This window comes from Danio aesculapii, chromosome 3, assembly GCF_903798145.1.
Source record: "Danio aesculapii chromosome 3, fDanAes4.1, whole genome shotgun sequence".
NCBI lineage: Eukaryota > Metazoa > Chordata > Actinopteri > Cypriniformes > Danionidae > Danio > Danio aesculapii.
The window spans coordinates 46575165-46594253 of NC_079437.1; the positions used below are offsets into that span (position 1 = coordinate 46575165).

Genomic DNA, 19089 nt, shown 5'->3' on the forward strand with positions numbered 1-19089 from the left:
GCTCATTATTGGTATCCGCACCTTTTGACGTTTGCTTTCCACTACGCACATGAGCTGGCAAAAGTCCTGCATATACAAAGTGTTCATGCTGACATTTTAGTATTGTAAAAGGAATCAAACATTGTGCATATCCTGTTACAAAACTTTTACTCTATTTCTATTTTAAAATTAAGTAAATTAAAAGAACTTTTAAGTGATAACAAAGGTGTTGTGTAGCAAAAAAATTGATCTTTTGATTTATGTTAAAGTATTTTTTATTCTTTATTGTTTAAAAATGTATTTGATGTTTTATATTTACTGAAAATAAATTGACAAATTTGGATATAGCAAAACTCCTTTAAATAGTTCTTGAAGTAACAAATTTGACACTGTTACGGTACTAAGTGTCTTGTCACAGTAGTGGTATCTTCATGGATCACATGATGAAGGTACAATATTTTATCTACAGGTTTTAAAAACCAAAGGTACATTTTGGTTTCCCATGGTACAAATCATGTCCTTAAAGGTACAAACTCTTAAGGTACAATTCTGTTCAAGAAAAAGGTACTGCCCCAGCGACAAGTGTTTGTACCTTCTTTGGTACAACATTGTACTATTCTTTCTAAGACTGTAAAGACACCGCGGTGCCTGAAAATAGTTCATTTTTAAGTAATCGATGACAGACTTTTCAGTATACACAATAGCCTGCTGTAAATAGGTCCACATACTGACATTTTATAAAGGAAAGAAAAAAATAGAACAAAACAAAGGGCATCACACACAAATATTAAATTATTTCATTAGACACATGCTATAGTTCTTCTGGCTTTTTGATTAAAAAACAAAAAAACTTTATAGAGTTAAAATTAACTTTAGCGTTGTGTAAAAATGTCCAAAGTTGGGGTTTAGTACTCCATTTAGATAAGATTGTAAGTTTACCTAACATTTGAAAAAAACGATTTAGTAATAAACATTGTATTTTCTAACAATAAATCTAAGACTAGGGACAATTAATTTAACTCCTAAACATTGTGATATTTCAGACCAAATCAAAGATCAACCGAAACATTCAAAACACAAATGCACATATTCTTTTACACAATTATACCAATGGAGCACTTGTAATCTATATCCAGATGAAAAAGTTTTATTGTTTCTTTAACAGAATATATTCTGTGAGAAATTTTAAAAGACATTGGTTGATTGGTTCATTTGTAATATATTGCTAAATATAAGAACTCTCCGAAAATGTTGCCACTCAAATGAAGGAAACATATTAGCCCAAACAAATTTACAGGGAAGTGGAAAGATAATAACAAAAAGAGATTTAATCAACTGGTTACTGGAGTTATCATTATATCATTACTTATCATTAAGTCAATTTCATGTAAAATAGATGTTTTAGAACTTTATATTTGTGATCTCTGAATAAAGATTTTTATCAGAGATGGAATTTATAAACTATTTTAAGTAAAATATTACATTTAAAGTAAATCCACAGTTTACAATACTCAAAAACTGCCCATCCGGATTCAGTAACTGGCTAATAAAATATCAGAGTCAAACAAATGTATAAAACATTACATATGTTTAATTTTAAAATATTTATATGGGAATATATGATTATAGGGGATGCGCCTTAATTTTGTGTGCAGTGTAGATTGAGGTGTTGGGTGCTATTTGAAACACCGTTGAACTCACTGTGTGTAAAGAAATTGGCGTGATAATCGCGTGTAGCCTATGACGTCTGTATTTCTCGCCCTGGTACCCGCATCTAAATGGCCCTTGTTATTAAAGTAAATAAAGTATTTCTCTTTTGTACATTACAGCGTGTGTGGTGTTTTTCTGACGGACATACATGTCAATAAGGTTCATTACACTGGTGGCAGCTGTGTGGTTAAGCAGCAAATTGATTATTTGAAAACTTATTGACATTTTGTTCAGTGTCCGTCAGGATGTCAGAACCACAGTCGGAAGGTGCGAGCGGCAGTAACACCGTGCATGTATTAAATGTTGACATTCCCATGCAGATGAATGCTGCACCCCGTCCTGTTTTTATGCCTGAGACATTCACAGGGACAGGACGCGAATGGTCAGATTGAGCAGATCAGTTTGAGATGGCTGCGGGGCTAAATGTGTGGGATGATGAACTTAAATTAAAGTTTATGTCCCTGTTGCTTTCTGGTTGTGCACGAGATCTTTATTGTGGGTTGCCTGATAAAGCTTGGCGAAATTTTTCACAATTAAAGTCAGCAATGAGCAAATTCTTAGAGCCGTGTGAAAGTGCTGATTGGAATCGAGTAAGCTTTTCTTCTCGTAAGAGGCAGCCGACTGAAACGGCACGGGAGTTTGGTAACTCTCTAAGACGCCTAATTATGAAAGCATACCCCTCTGTAGATAGCACTACGAGAGATTTATTGGCTCGAGATCATTTTATCGCCAACATAGGTAGCGCTGATACACGAATTCATTTGTGCAGTGTTAAGCCAGCCACTTTAGAGGGCGCGATTAACCTGGCGTCCGAATTGGAGTCAATTAGAGACCTTGAAAGAAACGCAACCCCCTATGATGGGAGAGGTAAATGAGCCACAGTCGGGAACAACAGGGGTATATTTGGTTGGCAAGGTTGCGGGGGGTGGGGGTGGGGGGGTGGGGGGGGGCATACACGCCTTTTAATTGATACAGGAGCACAAGTATCAATTGTACCCAAACAGTTCTGGGTGGAAGCGACAGGTGGAGGAACTGATTTAAAGCAGTATAATGGCAGTTTGTCAGTGGCCAATGGGGATAAGATGGATGTAGTGGGCAGATGGACAACGACTTGTCAATTTGACTCTTTGGCTGTAGTAACTGATTTTGTAGTGGCAGATATTAGTTCTGGAGAGGTGTTATTGGGGATTGATTTTTTATTAAAATTTGGGGCTAAAATAGACCTGAATGAATTATGCTGCTATTTGATGGGGAAAAAAATTCTTTACAGTTAGAAGCGGATTTTGCAGTTTCATCACTGCCAGTGGTAGTTCGTGGAGATACCCGGATACCCCCACGCAGTGAAATATTAATTCAGGGTTCAGTTGAGGGAGCACCATCAGGAAAAATAATAGGTATGTTGGAGCCCGGCCATTCTTTATCCCGTCATTGTGATGTGTTGGTAGCACGTGTAGTATGCTCAGTGACTGCTGGAATTATGCCAGTTCATGTGATTAACGTAACTGAAGAGGCACACACTCTTCGTGACGGTATTGGGATCCTGTCTAAAAATATCGAAGTGGGGGAAGGGGCAGAAGAAGTAGAGCAGGAAAAGTATGTTGGGGCTTCGTGGTCGGGGGGTGCCCTGATCTCCCATTTTGGATGCTTACCCCCTTCCTAGGATAGATGATGCCCTAGATAGTCTAGCCAAGGCTAGTTGGTTTTCCACACTTGATTTAGCAAGTGGTTATTGGCAGGTGGAGATTGATTCAAAGGATAAACCAAAAACAGCTTTTATAACACGACAAAGCCTATTTGAATTTAATGTTTTAAGTTATGGCTTATGTAACTCTCATTCTACTTTCCAAAGATTAATGGATCTTGTTTTAGCAGATCTTCAGTGGACCACTTGTTTGGTATATCTGGATGATATTATTGTCTTTGGAAAAACATTCCAAGAACATCTAGGGCGTTTGGAACTAGTTTTTAGGAAGTTACATGAGGCGAATTTAAAGGTGAAACCATCTAAATGCAATTTATTTGCAAAGCAGGTGTCTTATTTAGGGCACATAATTTCATCTGAAGGGGTTTAGGCGGACCCTTCAAAGATTGAAGCAGTTAGGGGGTGGCCAGTCCCAAGAAATCAGACTGAGGTGCGTGCGTTTTTGGGCTTAGCCTCATACTACCGTCGCTTTATAAAGAGTTTTGCTGAAATTGCTCGTCCACTCCATCAATTGACCGAAAAAGGGCGAAAATTTGATTGGGGAGATGACTGTCCATGAGCATTTTTGGCCCTTAAGTCATGCCTTATATCAGCACCAGTTTTAGCATACCCAGACTCTGCAAAACAATTTATATTGGATACAGATGCTTCTGAGGTGGGAATTGGGGCTGTGTTGTCCCAAGCAGACGGAGGGGTAGAGCGAGTAGTAGCTTATGCAAGCCGGTCCCTTACAAAGCAAGAACGTAAATATGCAACAACAAAAAAGGAATTATTGAGTATGGTAACATTTACAAAACATGTCAAACATTATCTTTTAGGTGCAGAGTTTGTGTTGCGTACGGATCATAATTCTTTGAGATGGCTACATAATTTTCAAGGAATCGAAGGACAGCTTGCTCAGTGGTTGGAACAGCTAGCAAATTTTCAATATAAGATTGTTCATAGGCCAGGTAAGCAGCATGCAAATGCCGATGCCTTATCGAGGCTGCCAGCCTGGAACTTTGTTTCAGATGAGATGGTGGATAAGGGTGATAAGGTGGGTTCAGAGTCTTGCCCGGTTAGAATTGTGCATGTGACTAGTTTGACTCCAGAAACACTGTCTACAGAAAGTGTGGAAGATGACCTGATTAAGTTACAAAAGGAGGACCAGGAGCTAAGTCAGGTGTTGCAATTACTAACAACTTTGGAAGATCGTGGGCAACTTAGAAACTATTCAGAGGTGCAAAAATTTGCAGTAGTATGGGATCAGCTTTAGGTACAGGACCAATTATTGGTTCGTATTCCTCTACAAAACTCAGATGCAGCTGGTAAAGTGCAGGTGGTGCTTCCAAAGTGTTTGGTACCAAAAGTTCTTACAATGTTGCATAATACAGCTACTGGGGGTCATTTAGGAGTACAAAAACTGCAAGGAAAAGTTAAAGATCATTTTTACTGGCCAGGTTGATTTGCAGATGTAAAAAGATGGTGTAGTGGGTGTTTAGAGTGTGCCTCACGAAAGCTTCCATCTCGTAGTCCTCGAGCGCCACTGTGTCCTTCATTTGCTTCTCGCACTTATGAACGTATTGCTTTGGATATATTGGGACCACTCCCCGAAACGAGGGATAAAAATCGGTATATTTTGGTGGTAGGCGATTACTTTTCAAAATGGACTGAAGCATTTCCTCTACCAAATCAAGAAGCACAGTCTATAGCTAAAGTCTTAGTTGAGGAGTGGGTGTGCCGTTATGGTGTCCCTCGAAGTCTTCATTCTGACCAGGGGCGAAATTTTGAGTCTTTTCTTTTTCAGGAAGTGTGTAGGTTATTGGAGATCAATAAAACCCGTACGACCCCTTACCATCCTCAGTCAGATGGACTTATTGAGCGTTTTAATAGGACTTTGCTATCCATGTTATCACTTTTTGTGGATAATAATCAACAAAATTGGGATTTGTTGCTGCCGTATGTCATGATGGCTTATTGTAGCAGTGTTCATGCAACCACTGCATTTACACCTTATAAAGTGGTGTTTGGAAGGGAAATGGTACTGCCTGTTGACATTATGTTGAACATGAATTTTGAAGAGGCATTTGATTCTCCTAATGAGTTTGTACAACGAATGGCAGAGAATTTGTCTACAGTTGTAGAAGCAGTACAGCAACATCAGTTACAGGCTTCTTCTCAGCAGAAAAAGCTGTTTGATTTCAGGTCTCAAGTACAATATTAATCAGTGGGGGAGCTTGTTTGGGTCCGGAATAGAGCTAAGAAAAAGGGTGTGTGTTTTAAGTTACAGCATAATTATAAAGGCCCTTTTAAAGTGATAGAGCGACTGTCTAATGTGTTGTATCAAATTCAGCCAATAAAGGGGGGTGCGATGGTAGTGGTTCATTACAATCGTTTAAAACCATGTGTGTCTCAATTTATTTCAGAGCGGTTGGGGGAGGCTAACGGCTCTGGGCAATCACCACTACAAACATTGGTTGATCAAGCCACCCTTCTTAACCCCTCCCTGGAGGTATCTGAGAGGGGACAGGATAGAGAGGGACAGTGCATCTCTGTGGGGGATGGTGACGTGGGTCATCAACCAAATTCACCATTTCAGTTGGTGTCACAGACTGAGTAATCGTTGGAATTGACAAGCGTACCAGTAAATGATAGTGGAGATGATGGGAGAGCGGCTGCAGTGCCGAGTGCAGAGAATGCTCGCCCTGTGCGACTGAAGAAATTACCAGCATGGGCTAAAGATTATCATCTTCACTCGAGGACGAGTTCTTCTGAAGGAAGGGGGAATAGTGTGGAATGTTGAGATCGCAGGACCATGTGACTTTACTGAGTGGATTCACCTGTGGACCACTTATGATGAGACTCTTTAAAAAAGGTGTGCGGGAAAAAGACTCGAGCTCCGAGGTGGTGAGTTGTGGGTTCCGCTGAGCTGTCTCTTTCGAGGGCAATATGCCCTCTGGAGATGAAGATAGTTAGCTAGACAGGGCATCCTATGTGAGATAGTTGAGTTAAGGGGGGATAATAAATGTTTAGCTGCCCACTACCTCGGTTTAAGCCTCTCTTTTGACCCAGTCATATGTTGGTGGGTAAATCATGGAGTCTAGCCCCGCCTTCTCCACATTTTATGAATGAACTGACTGAGTATCCTGGCCACGCCTCCAAGCAGCGGACAGACGAATCTTACAATGGGCCTGTGTGATCGTGGACGTGCGCCCTGTCCTGCTCCGTGTGATAACGCTGGTGCCTTTCTCCTTAGCTGGGTCTCAAAGGCTGTGTGAAGGAAAGTCTTTTTAAACCTTTATTTGTGTTTATGTCTGTTGTACGTGGACTGTGTTTGTGTGCGTGAAAGGTGATTAGTGCGGGAGGCGGGTGAGGGGGATATATGATTATAGGGGATGTGCCTTAATTTTGTGTGCAGTGTAGATTGAGGTGTTGAGTACTATTTGAAACACTGTTGTAGTGATGTGTTGAACTCACTGTGTGTAAAGAAATGGGCTTGATAATCACGTGTAGCCTATGACGTCTGTATTTCTCGCCCTGGTACCTGCATCTAAATGGCCCTTGTTCTTAAAGTAAATAAAGTATCTCTTTTGTACATTACAGCGTGTGTGGTGTTTTTCTGACGTACATAAATGTCAATAAGGTTCATTACAGTATCAAGCCTATACTGCATACTTGCTACAAGTGACAACACACCTAAACCATCCTAACCATCACTTTTTTCACAACTGAACAGCAGCATAAACATCTATGATCACCTCAGGTACTGGTTATGCTTTATTTAGTGTTAAATGCTACAAATGTGAGTCTGATTATCATTGTGTGTAACATTGATTGCCATACTGCAGCGACAGTTTTCCTCAGATCTTGACAACGAAGTAAACAGGCTGTAGTTTGAACTGTAAAAAATATCAGTCACTCAGCATTGACTTTTAATAATGTTAAAGCCTTACCATTTCATTGAACGCACTATTCTGTGCTTCTGAATGGATGTATTTAAATGTTATGCAACTTGTGCAGATAGCCAGATTGCTTATCTGGAATGTTGTTTGGGCATGGTGTTACAAACCTGCTCAGCTAATGTAATATTTATACTTTTTGTGAAGTAAAATCACCTCACGTAGATTTTTAGAACTCTGAATCTCCATCTCATTTTGGAGATTGCTTTTGTCCTCCAGAGGTTGCGTTTTTGTTGATGCAGTTGATACATTGATGTAGCCTTCCTGACCGAAAGGAAATACTGTTTGTTTTCCACGAAGGCAACCCTTAGTGCTGAAATATGATTGGGTGAACTGACAGTGGGTGTGTTATAGAGACCAAAACAAAGACCGGCATACCAAATCCGAATGAGGATTTTCAAAGCAGAACAACTGACTTTAACGTTGTTTTTCAGATAAACAAATATGTTCACTTGGCATGTTTCTTAATGGTGCTGTAGGTGATCTGCCAAAATGCTAACCAGTTAGCATAATATCTTTGAAATACAATCCCAAGTCGTCCAAAGCTCCACCTCCTGATATCATGAACACACACATTGAAGATAACAGAGAGAGACCCTCTAGATCATGGATGCTCAACCCTGTTCCTGGAGATCTACCTTTCTGCAGATTTTAGTTGCAACCCATATCAAAAACACCTGCCTGTAATCATCAAGTAATGTTCGGGTACAAATTAAATTGGTTCAGGTGTGTTTGTCAAGGTTGGAGCTGAAATCTTCAGGAAGGTAGATCTCCAGGATCAGGGTTGAGCACCCCTGCACTAGATCATGTCATTCGCCAGTTAGAAAACTTTAAAGTACTTTATAATACTACAATTGTGATAGAAAAACTGTATTATATCTAGCACGTTTTCAGTTGTGTGGCAAGCAAAACTTGTCAATGTGCAATATTTCATGCATGCAAGGATCACAAGTCTCACTCTCACGCACTTTGTCCTAAAGCAACTACTGTATGCTTAGTGGTTGGCCGGCCAAGTGCAGGAATTACGCTTATTACTAAGCCATACTTACATTCTATTTCAGACCGAATATTCAGAGTAGCACTGTAAACAATATAGGAAGCGCGTCACAGGCTTTCATTGTTCAAAAATGAACCAATGTGAATATAAAACCTCAGTAAAGCAGGCTAGATGGAATAGTGCTATTTACTGAAGTTTTGTTGTTAACTAAATAAAAATCTACATTATCGATGTTTTAAAATGTCACTTATGAAATTGAAAATAGTCACATCAATCTTTTGCTGGAAGATTTCAGTGGACAACACTTCCGTGCATGTAACCCTTTCATAAAACAACACAATTTACATCAGCTTTGTGACTAAAATACTTTTAAAACATAACATTACCTGTCTGAAAGAAATACATCAGCTATGGTGTCATCCTACCTCCAGCGTGCAAAAATAACTCCAATACTGATTCAGGATTTTAAAGGGCACCTATGGTAAAAAATCTACTTTTCAAGCTGTTTGGACAGACATATGTGCATGTATGGTGTATAGACTGTCATATTGGGGTGATGTAAGCACACCCAGTGCTTTTTTTTCAATTTAACAACATAAAAAACGGTGGACCAATTGGAGCTGTTTTCAAATCGACCGCTACCTGACGTAGGAGAGCGGTCCCCCGCCCACCAATATTGATTGACAGGCGTGTCATCATATCCTCAGTTTGTTAATTCACGTCCGCCATTTTCAGCGTGAGTCAAAGCAATATCACTAAAGGAACACCCTAGCTCTATTTTTAGATGCAAGGCTCATTGGGCTCAACACAAGAGCAATATTCTCCACATTATCGCTCTAATCTGAATTATTGGTTGTATCTTTAGGTAGGTTTGCAAACATGTGTACTTATCATTGAGTCTACCTTATACTTCAGCCGTTTGCATTTCTCGCGATCACAGAAGCTCCCTGTGATCTTAACTAGCATGCGTTTTAGAATTCTAAACATAGGTTTCTATTAGGGTACACTCAAGTCGACGGCTGGGCGTGGCCTTTGGTTTAAATTCAGCTTAAATAAATTATTTACAACCACTTAACGTAAAAAAAAATTGTAAATCCAAGGAATCATCTTTGAATAATTTTTTTCAGTGTACAAAGACACAAATGATTTTGTACTCTCTGCTTGGTCTGTGTCAGAGTCGTACATGTACGACTGAATGGTGATCCTCTCTCTCTCCTTCTCCGTCTGCCTGTCTGTTGCAAACGCAGAGCGGGTGAGCTCATGGCCCCGCCCCCTTGTTACGTTGCCAGGAAGCTGAAACTAATTTACATGTGAAGCAACACACCCATAAATCAGCGAACTGTGGACACGCACCCAACATGACACTTTTTAACACATTATAATAAAAAAATCTGAATTGTGTTTTGAACTGAACCTAAACTGGCACACTCAGAAGAACCATAATATTAATATTAAATCATAAAAAAGAGGTAAACTATGTTCCCTTTAAAAAGTTTGGACAGGTGAACGCGGGGCATGCATGCAGTCAAATGGCAGATCTGCATGAGCGGCTGCAGATGTATAAATCTCCATTTGTTGACAGACAGTTTGGGCTACTTGTCAGAATTATGGGAATTGTCAGCCCCACAAATTTTAATTTGATGAACATTTTTAGTCTTATACCAGAATATAAAAATACATGAAGATAGTAAATGTAAAAAATAAGGAATGTAAAGAGACTTTCAACCAGCACAACAAAAAAAAAAAAATTTTTGAAGACAATCACCTACTACACATTTAAATATTTGCAAACATATTACGGTACTTCTATTTAGAAGAGTCAAAAACTTACATATAGCAACTTTAAGAACTTTTTGTAAACTTTTACAAAATGATGCTGACCAGATGTGTTATCTAATATCTTGACAGAAGCAAAACAATAGCAACATAAAAACATCCCTGTCCTTTAGATTCCATCATTGATGGCATCCCAGTACCATTTGTTAAGGTTTTTAAAAACCTGGTAGTCTTTTTTTGTTTTTATGTACTGACAGGCACGGCACGCATGCTCTTCAGGATAGTCAACAAGTTTAACATCAAAGTGTTTTCTCCACTGAAAATACTTTTTGTATTCGTCAACATTCTTGTCCAGAGACAGCAGGTGTTCAGCCAGTTTCTGAGGGCTGGAGAAATCCTTCACGTGGATGAAAGCATCTTTAGGCACAAATCTCTCATATATGTATCTTGGAGCCCCAAGAGCCACCGGCACTGATCCGAGGGTGAGAGGATTGAACAGCTTTTCTGTGATGTAGTCAAAGTGAAGGTTTGTGTTCTCAAATGACAGATAGAACTTACATCTAGTTAGTGTTTCCTTGTATTGTGTATCATTTATTTTGTTCCCAAAATGTCTCCCAAGAGCATAAATATCAATGTGTTTTTTTAGCTCATTAAAATAAGCTACCCGTTCAAGCCTCTCATTCCAGTGGCTTACTATCCAGCAAACTAATTTGTCTTTTTTGTCCAGAACTCGTGGGAAAATCTTATCCTCAGTATCTTCACTTTTAAGAATAAATTGTTCACGAAGTCCAATATCAGCATTCCGTCTGTAATTCAGCGTCACATTAAACAGGTTATCCAGACCGTCAAGTCGTCTTGTGTTTTCTGGGGACTCAAAGTTCATCCATATCCATTTCTGGAAAAAAGGTCGTGGCTTTGTGGGTAAATTTGACAGGTCACTTTTAATGTCTCTGTGATTTATCAGTACTCCATGGGCCTTATCATAAAGCTCTCGATCTACAGTCAAGTGACAGCCATCTATATTAAATTTTTCACTGCAAGAATTTAAATCAAATTTTCCTCCAAATGGCCAAATCCATATGAGCAGGATAGTACTGTTTTCCAGAGGCTTCTCTTTCAAAGTTGTACAAGTCGTGGTGTATGGCAATGTGTTATAATAGGGGCTTAAGTGTCCAGAATACACAAAAAATATGTTCAATCCAACAGAGATAATAAGAACTAAACATATGGGATAAAATACTGCTTTCTGACCTGTGGAGGGAAAAAGAGAGAAATTCAATATTACTTTATTGTCCCGAAAAAGGATAAAGCACATTTCCTTATGTTCTGAGAAGCTGTGTTGAGCAGGTTACTTTTAAAAGATAATTAGTTATTATTAATAGTAAGTTCTCAGTTAGTATCTGAGTTACATCATTATAGAAGTAACTAATTACTAGAGAAAGTTGTATTGTTACTTTAAAAAATATATATATATGTGGAAAAAAACTTTATATTGAATGAATTAATTATTATTATTATAAAACATATACATGTACACTATTCTATACTATTTTATTGTTGCTGTTGGGAAAAGTGAGAAACTCCTATCAAATATATTGCAATTTTGGTAAGTATTATTATTTCTATACTGGAAAAATAAGATGGTTTTTCAAATGCATTGGACAAATAAGTCTAAAAATAAATTATGCTTATTAAGAAATGTAACAAAAACAGAAAAGAAGGATGGATGGATGGATGGATATAATTTTAATGTTACCACAGTACAAACACTTATTTTATTAACTCTTATTTGATTGGACACATTTTTACATCTTCCAGTGGTTGAGTCATTCTAGAGGTACATTCTAGTTTGAGGTTAAGCAGCCTTTTGGGAACTTGTTATTAACCTTAATAAATAAACTGCTAGGGTTGTGTGTGTGTGTGTGTGTTTGTGTGTGTGTGCGTGTGTGTGTGTCTCTGTGTCATACACTTTTATCATTCTAATTCCTGTAGTGCTAGATTAGACTCTAATTAGAATATATTTTCTGAAATGGCAAAACCTAAAAAAATAAAAAAAAAATAAAAAAACATTCCCAGTTTCCCTAGTGTAAAAGCCCCTTTAATTGAAGGTTGAACTGACTGAAAGCTATTCAATCTCCTACTTTAATTTGGCTTTATTCATTTTTCTTTTTTGTTGACAATTATGTTTTTTCTTTTCTTTCAATCAGTTAAAGGTATCATGAAACAAAAGTTAAGATTTTCCTTTTTTTCTGCTATTGTGACATACATCCCCTTGAAATGGTTCTGAAAAAAAAAACAGGGTGGTGCATAATTGCATTCTTTGGGAACTGATTGAATTGTTGAAAAATTGGTTGCTAACAAAATAAAGGAAGACTGACGAATGGATAAAGTCAGTGCAGAAGCAAGACACCTGCTGCTTTACCTGCTCTAAATGAATTCCCTGTAACAAGAAAGTGAAGAAAAGTCATTTCTACGGTTGAGATATTTGATTACAGTTTATGAGGGCAAATGCATTTTTACAAGATGAAGTGCACAGATACATCACTGATAACAAGAACTACTACATACATATGCAAATAAGAAGAGTACATTTAATTTCACAGCTACTTTAAGTACATTAGAGTTTTATGTTACATGTAATTTTGCCAAATAATGTTGCATATTTACAAAAAAATTATCATAGTATTTCCCACAATGTTTTTTTTTATTCTGAAGAAAGTCCTATTTGTTTTATTTTGGCTAGAATATTTTTTTAAAAACATTTTCACCTCAACATTAATATTAGCCCCCTTAAGCAATATTTGCTTTTGATTCTTTACAGAACAAACCACTATTATACAACGACTTGCTTAAAGTTGCCCAATTTGAACCTTTAAATGTCACTTTAAGCAATATACAGTATATAGCAAGGGTGCTCAACCCTATTAGAGATCTACCTTCCTGCAGATTTCAGTTGCAACCCATTTCAAACACACCTGCCTGTATTTATCAAGTGCTGTTCAGGTCCTAATTAATTGGTTCAGGTGTGTTTGATCAGGGTTGAAGCTGAACTTTGCAGCAAGGTCGATCTCCAGGAACAGGGCTGAGCACCACTTGTATATAGCATTCCTTCAGTTTTATGTGTGTTGCCATGACAGTGTTATTAGTTTTGTGAATGACGTTGAATGCCTTATTAAAGCTACGGTCACACTGGGCTTTGTGTGTGCGAAATTCTGTCGTACGGCGCTGCGAAAAGGGGCGGGATTAAACATGATGATTAGACATTTAAAAAAGCCAGCCATCGGTCCATGTTTTAAATTTCTGTCCAGAGAGGTGCTGTTTTGATCCTCGATTGGTCTCACGCAGTCAAGTGGCGAGATTTCGCAGGTCAGAGTTCACCAAGCTTGAACTTTGCACTGCTGCAACCTGCGAAACTCGACGCATGACCCTGCGTTTCCGGTCTGACGCATTCGCGTGCGTATGAATGGAAGTCTATGGAAGGAAAAGTCAAGTGTGACCGCACCTTTAATGTGTGTCTCTGCTTGTTCATCACATGACTTTCATTTTATCTGTGTAATAAAGGTATGATGCGTGGATGTTAGTGCTCACATTCAAGCAACTAAGCATATAAGCAACTTATATTCAACAATTACAAATACTGGAAACATGTATTAACACACACACACACACTCACAAAGTAAAGACAATGCAGTAGGAGTAGGGGCAAAACTTTTTTGTTTCAAATATAAAGCTTATTTTTTCAGTTCTGTCTTTAAGAAGCTTTCCAAGATATCAAAATATTTCCACAAAACAAAAGACGACCAACATAATTTATTAATATAAATTAATGAAATGGCTTATCAACATATACAGTTTTGTTACAATTGTGAGAATAACCAGAAAATATCAATGAGAATTAAATGGAAATGATGCCATTATAAGTATGTGTGAATGTATATGCTTTCAGGGAGTAACACATTAGCTGAATAATGTACAACATGCTTCACAAATTATCTTTCAAGCTCAGCTAGATTTACTTTAACTGAAAGTGTTAGCAGATTTTAAGCTTTACATTTAAATTTAAATTAAAAACAAGCATAAGAAGTAAAATCAGTATGCAGACTTACTTGACATGGTCCTGGTGGGAATGTAACTTGATCCAGTATAGATTAATGAAACAATGAAGAACAAGAGATTTACTTTTCTGAAAAAGAGAAAAGACAAAGCTGGTTTTGAGTATACAGTGCTGTTGAAACACTAGTAACTACAGCAAATGCTGCTATATGTGTTTTATGGGAGGTTCTTAAAAGACAAGGTGGTATGGGTGGTATGTCATTGAAAGAAACAACTCTAGAACCTGATATCTACATAACATTTTAAGAGAGCAATAAGCTATTTCTAATGAGTGTGACAGAGCTATGATTTCATTAAGAGTTGAAATCATAAAAATAAAATGCAGTAAAACATAAACAAATATGTGTTTTTAGATTTGATAAGATATAATCGGTTTGTAGGATAAAGCATCATCATGGGTTGTTTTTGTGTAACCAAAATAAAAGGAAAGGAATGGTCAAACCACAAACGAAATGAAACCACAAACATTTAGGTAACAACTTGCCAAGCTTGTCAGGTAACAACTTGCCAATCTTACTTACAAAAAGATAGTAATACTACTACTACTACTACTACTACTACTAATAATAATAATAATAATAATAATAATAATAATAATAATAACAATAATAATAAAAACAATTATATAAAAGTAATCTGGATAGAAAATGGCAATGTAAACAGTATTCATCCATTTCTGCTTTCAGTCACACATGTTTGGAAAAACTTGAGGGTGAATAAAAGATTTAAGCTTTCAAGGTTTAATATTACCCAAAAGGTCTCTCTTTATCTCTCTTTTATTTTTCATAAAAGGCTCTACAGTTTGTGTCCATGATTTCATGTGTTATGTACTAGTGCAAGTATACTTGTCTTAAATTTTTTTAATTGTATTATTTAATTTTTAAATAACCAATCATTCTGCTAGATGAGACTGTTTCGTCCCTGGAATGGAACATGTAAATTCTTTTGAAGCTGGACTGAAACAGCAATTGGACCTCTATTCTTTCAACTATAACAAAAATAAATAAATCTCCATCGTAGCTGTCCTCACTTGCTCAGCAAAAATGGTTGATTATCTTGTGCACAAGATTGAACACAGACAATAATAGTTCATATGTGCTATAATTTTTTTTTTTTAAATAGCACCTATTTTACCCATTTTACACAATGTAAGAAAAGCCTTTACTGTCTCCAGAATATGTCTGTAAAGTTTCAGCTCATAAAACCCATCAGATAATTTAATATACACTCTAGAGTCTGCCAATTTTGGTGTCTGAGTTTAGTGTTGCTGTTTTTGTAGCCTGTGGCTATAAATGCAAATGAGCAGCTTCTCCAGGCCCACCGTTCCCACATGCGTGTCTGCTTCTCATCATGCCTTATGTCAGACAAACAGCAGTTAGTGATAGACAAAATACAGCTCATTAGTAAAAAATACCAAGTAAGTTTATTTCATGTATTTGTCTATTCAAGCCTTTCTGAAACGATGAGTCACACACAAACCTCATTTGCAGTACACACACATTAGCGTTTCCTGACACCATGCGGCCATGGTGGTTATAGCGGTTAGAAATTACATAGCGGTCTTTATTACAAAGATGCTATGTTTAAAAACATTTTAAACTTACAAAACTTTAAAATAAAAATCTCAGAGAGTTGGAAGAGATATTTCAATGTCAGGTTCTTTGCAAAACACTGTCCTGTGGACATGTGTATACATGATATTATAAAAACATGGCGCTTGTCCGTCAATTCGGTGGGAGGGAAAAACCACACTCCTACATCGCATTGTGGTGGGCCTTATAATCACTCGCATTTAGTCCTATTTTAACGTCAAGAAATGAAAAAAAAAAAGATTTGTTGGGTTTATATCACTCCAACATGACAGTGAACACACTATACATACACACAGTTTTGCACAAACAGCTTACAAAAGCTGATTTTCATCAAAGGTGATCTTTAAAAAAATAAATATTTTCAGTGTTATCATTTTAAATATACATACAAAATTGTCAGTGATTTAAGGTGCAGTATGTAAATTTGACACCCGGTGGTTGAACTAGGTATTGCACTGTTGGATCTAAATAAGCACAAGCGCAGGTTGCCAGATTGAGGATAGAAGAGAGTGATTTAAGTCGTGTTCTAAATAAAAGAAACGGCACCCGATTTAATATTTTCCATAATAAAAGGAGTTTTTGTTCTAACCAACACCTCAAATTGTTATATTAGACACGGCTTCCATTTCTCACAGGTGAACAACAGAAAACTATGACAATGATCACCTCAGGTTCACCTCATGTGCTTTATTCAGTGTTAAATGCTAATAAGTGTGGTTTATTTATGAACTAATTTCGAGAGGATCACGTGCTTATGATCAACACGGCTGGCTCCTCATTAGCTCCGTAATGTGACCCATCAGATAATTACGGAAGCATTATAAATAACCAGAGTTTTTCACTCCAGTTATCTTCGTCTTGAAGCTCGCTTCCTGCTACAAAACACTCCAGCATCGCACCATTTAACCCATCGAGGCGGAAGAACAAACAAACAAACAAACAAACAACAACTCCAGCCAGAGCCCTGCTCTCCCTGAGAATTCAGCCGCAGCCTCGCCAGCTATCGAGCCTGGATTCCCGCAAAACGTCGTCCCACAAGCTCTTACACCTACTACTTCAAACTGCATCACACAAACGCAGTCTACAAACTCCAACTAAACTCAAGACGTCGGCGATCCAAGCCATGAAATTAAGCCAAACTCTCACTGCTCTCATAGCAGTGCACCCTCGGTAACGTATATAGCACGCTTTAAAAGGAAGCCTCGCGAAAATAACTTCTCTCCAACAAAGACTAAACCTTTTATAAATATTTTGGAAAACAAGATTCGTATGACTAGAAAGATTTCAAACTAAAAACTCACCCTTCAAGCCTCCCGCCCGTCCACAGATCCATAAGTATTTGACTGCAAGGATCCAGGCAACATAATCCGTAAACAATAGTCCACGACATATTCATACGACGATAAACATCGCTGTTATCATCCAGTCTAGTCACCGGCGTGCAGTAGCGTCTTCCACACAAACACTAGTATTCGGTAAACAAAATGGCCGCTGATCTTTTGATTGACACTCCATTGAGCCAATAGCGGAAAGGAGAGGCGTCACTATCCAATGAGCTCTAAAACTCAATACGGTTCTGCCCTCTCTCGATAAATTATGAATGAACTCCGCTGTAAAAGACTTCATGAATTAATCGGGCCAGATATGCTTGCAAATTTAATCATGTAAGATTCCTAACATGTTATTTAAACATGGATTAAAGTAAAGCCCATAACAATCATTCCATTAACACAGTTTTTACTAAGTGGTGACTTTTAAAGTTCATAGTTAGATGTTGGCATTTGATATATTTAATTTAAATAAATAAATAAATAAATAAATAAAATGTAAAAAAAAAAAAAAACTCTGCCACATCTGATAGCCATTTAACTGCTGAGAAGATTATTACCCAATCAGCGAGATACATTCACCACATCAAGTACAGAAGTCCAATTGTAATACGCCAGTGACGCATATGTCCATACACAAGTGTCACTTTTAACCTTATATTGGCACATCGGTCGGAGGTAAAATGGCAAAGAAACAAACTTCCCGCTTGACTGCTATGAAAAGGAGCCAGACATTTCCGATAAACGGAGTAATGCTTCATCTATTAACTCGGCGTTAGATACATTCGCATTTTAAACATTATATATCACTAAGGGGTTAAACTCCACTCCACCACTCAGTCTTCAAGAGGTACTTCCAGGACCACCAGACAAGCACACCCCAAATCCTCAGCTCTGCTTCCATCTGCCATCCTGTGGGAGACGAATGCCCACACCTACCATCCTCGCACACAGCGACAACGAAGCTCACAGTTGCCCATACCCTTATTAAGATGCCTCGCATGGATTTCAGCTAAAACTGTTTATTATGTCTGCTCTACATCTACCATGTTGTAAGATTTAATTTCTGATTCTCTCTCATTTCTCATTCTAGAGATCATGACAGCCGGCCCCAGAAGCTGACCTTCATCCAACTCATTATATTCCACATCCATTCCAAATACAATCACACTCTACACAAAGAATACATTTCCACTCAAACAGCCCACATCCACGATGCCATTTTTACACTAGCCGTTTTGGGTTTTGAGATACTCCGAATTAACATCAATCTCAATCCCACAATCCACCTCACCATATCTGATCTGACACCATATCTGATCTCAAACATTTCAGATGTGTTTTTAGGTACAAGCACAACTTGAACTATCCCATACAGCCAGTCATTCTCGTTCACCACAGCCCAGACACATTTGGGAGTCATCCCAATTTTCAATTGCCGCAGCAGCGACGCCCTAATACAAGCTCATATACACTTACATGTCCAATACCACTAGCATCACACTGCCCCGCATTAATACAGCAGTAAATGCTTCCACACATTGCCTCCATACTGACCCTCCGCAGCAGCAGAGATGCTCCGCTGAGCTACACTCACCCACAGTACCACCGCAACTGAGTGACACTCTAGCTAAGCCCTTATTCACTTTCATCTCTATATATCACTACTGACAGTGTTTAACATTCCTGTGGTCGCACTCACAACTCTCTAATACCGACTACTACTGCACCTTGCAACAGCAGAGGAGCTCCGCTGAGCTACACTCACCATAGCACCACTACAACTGTGGTGACGCTCTACCTGAGCCCCTATTCCTTTCAACTCCCTATGTCACGACTGGAAGTATTAATATTCTGTGGGAGCACTCATAACGCTGTAATACTGACTACCACCACACCTCTGCATCAGCAGAGACGCTCAGCTGAGCCTTATTCTCCCTCTGCACCAATGCCA

General features: G+C 38.1%; 1 protein-coding gene across 1 annotated transcript; it reads right to left on the bottom strand.

Annotated features, from left to right (window-relative positions):
• Positions 1-10035: 10035 nt before the first annotated feature.
• On the bottom strand, positions 10036-14320 carry LOC130219681 (4-galactosyl-N-acetylglucosaminide 3-alpha-L-fucosyltransferase 9-like). The gene is made up of 2 exons (XM_056452138.1): positions 14209-14320; positions 10036-11353 (listed from the first exon to the last, which is right to left on the bottom strand). Exons 1-2 carry the CDS (start codon positions 14213-14215, stop codon positions 10272-10274), a joined length of 1089 nt encoding a protein of 362 aa, XP_056308113.1. The 5' UTR covers positions 14216-14320; the 3' UTR covers positions 10036-10271.
• Positions 14321-19089: the final 4769 nt, after the last annotated feature.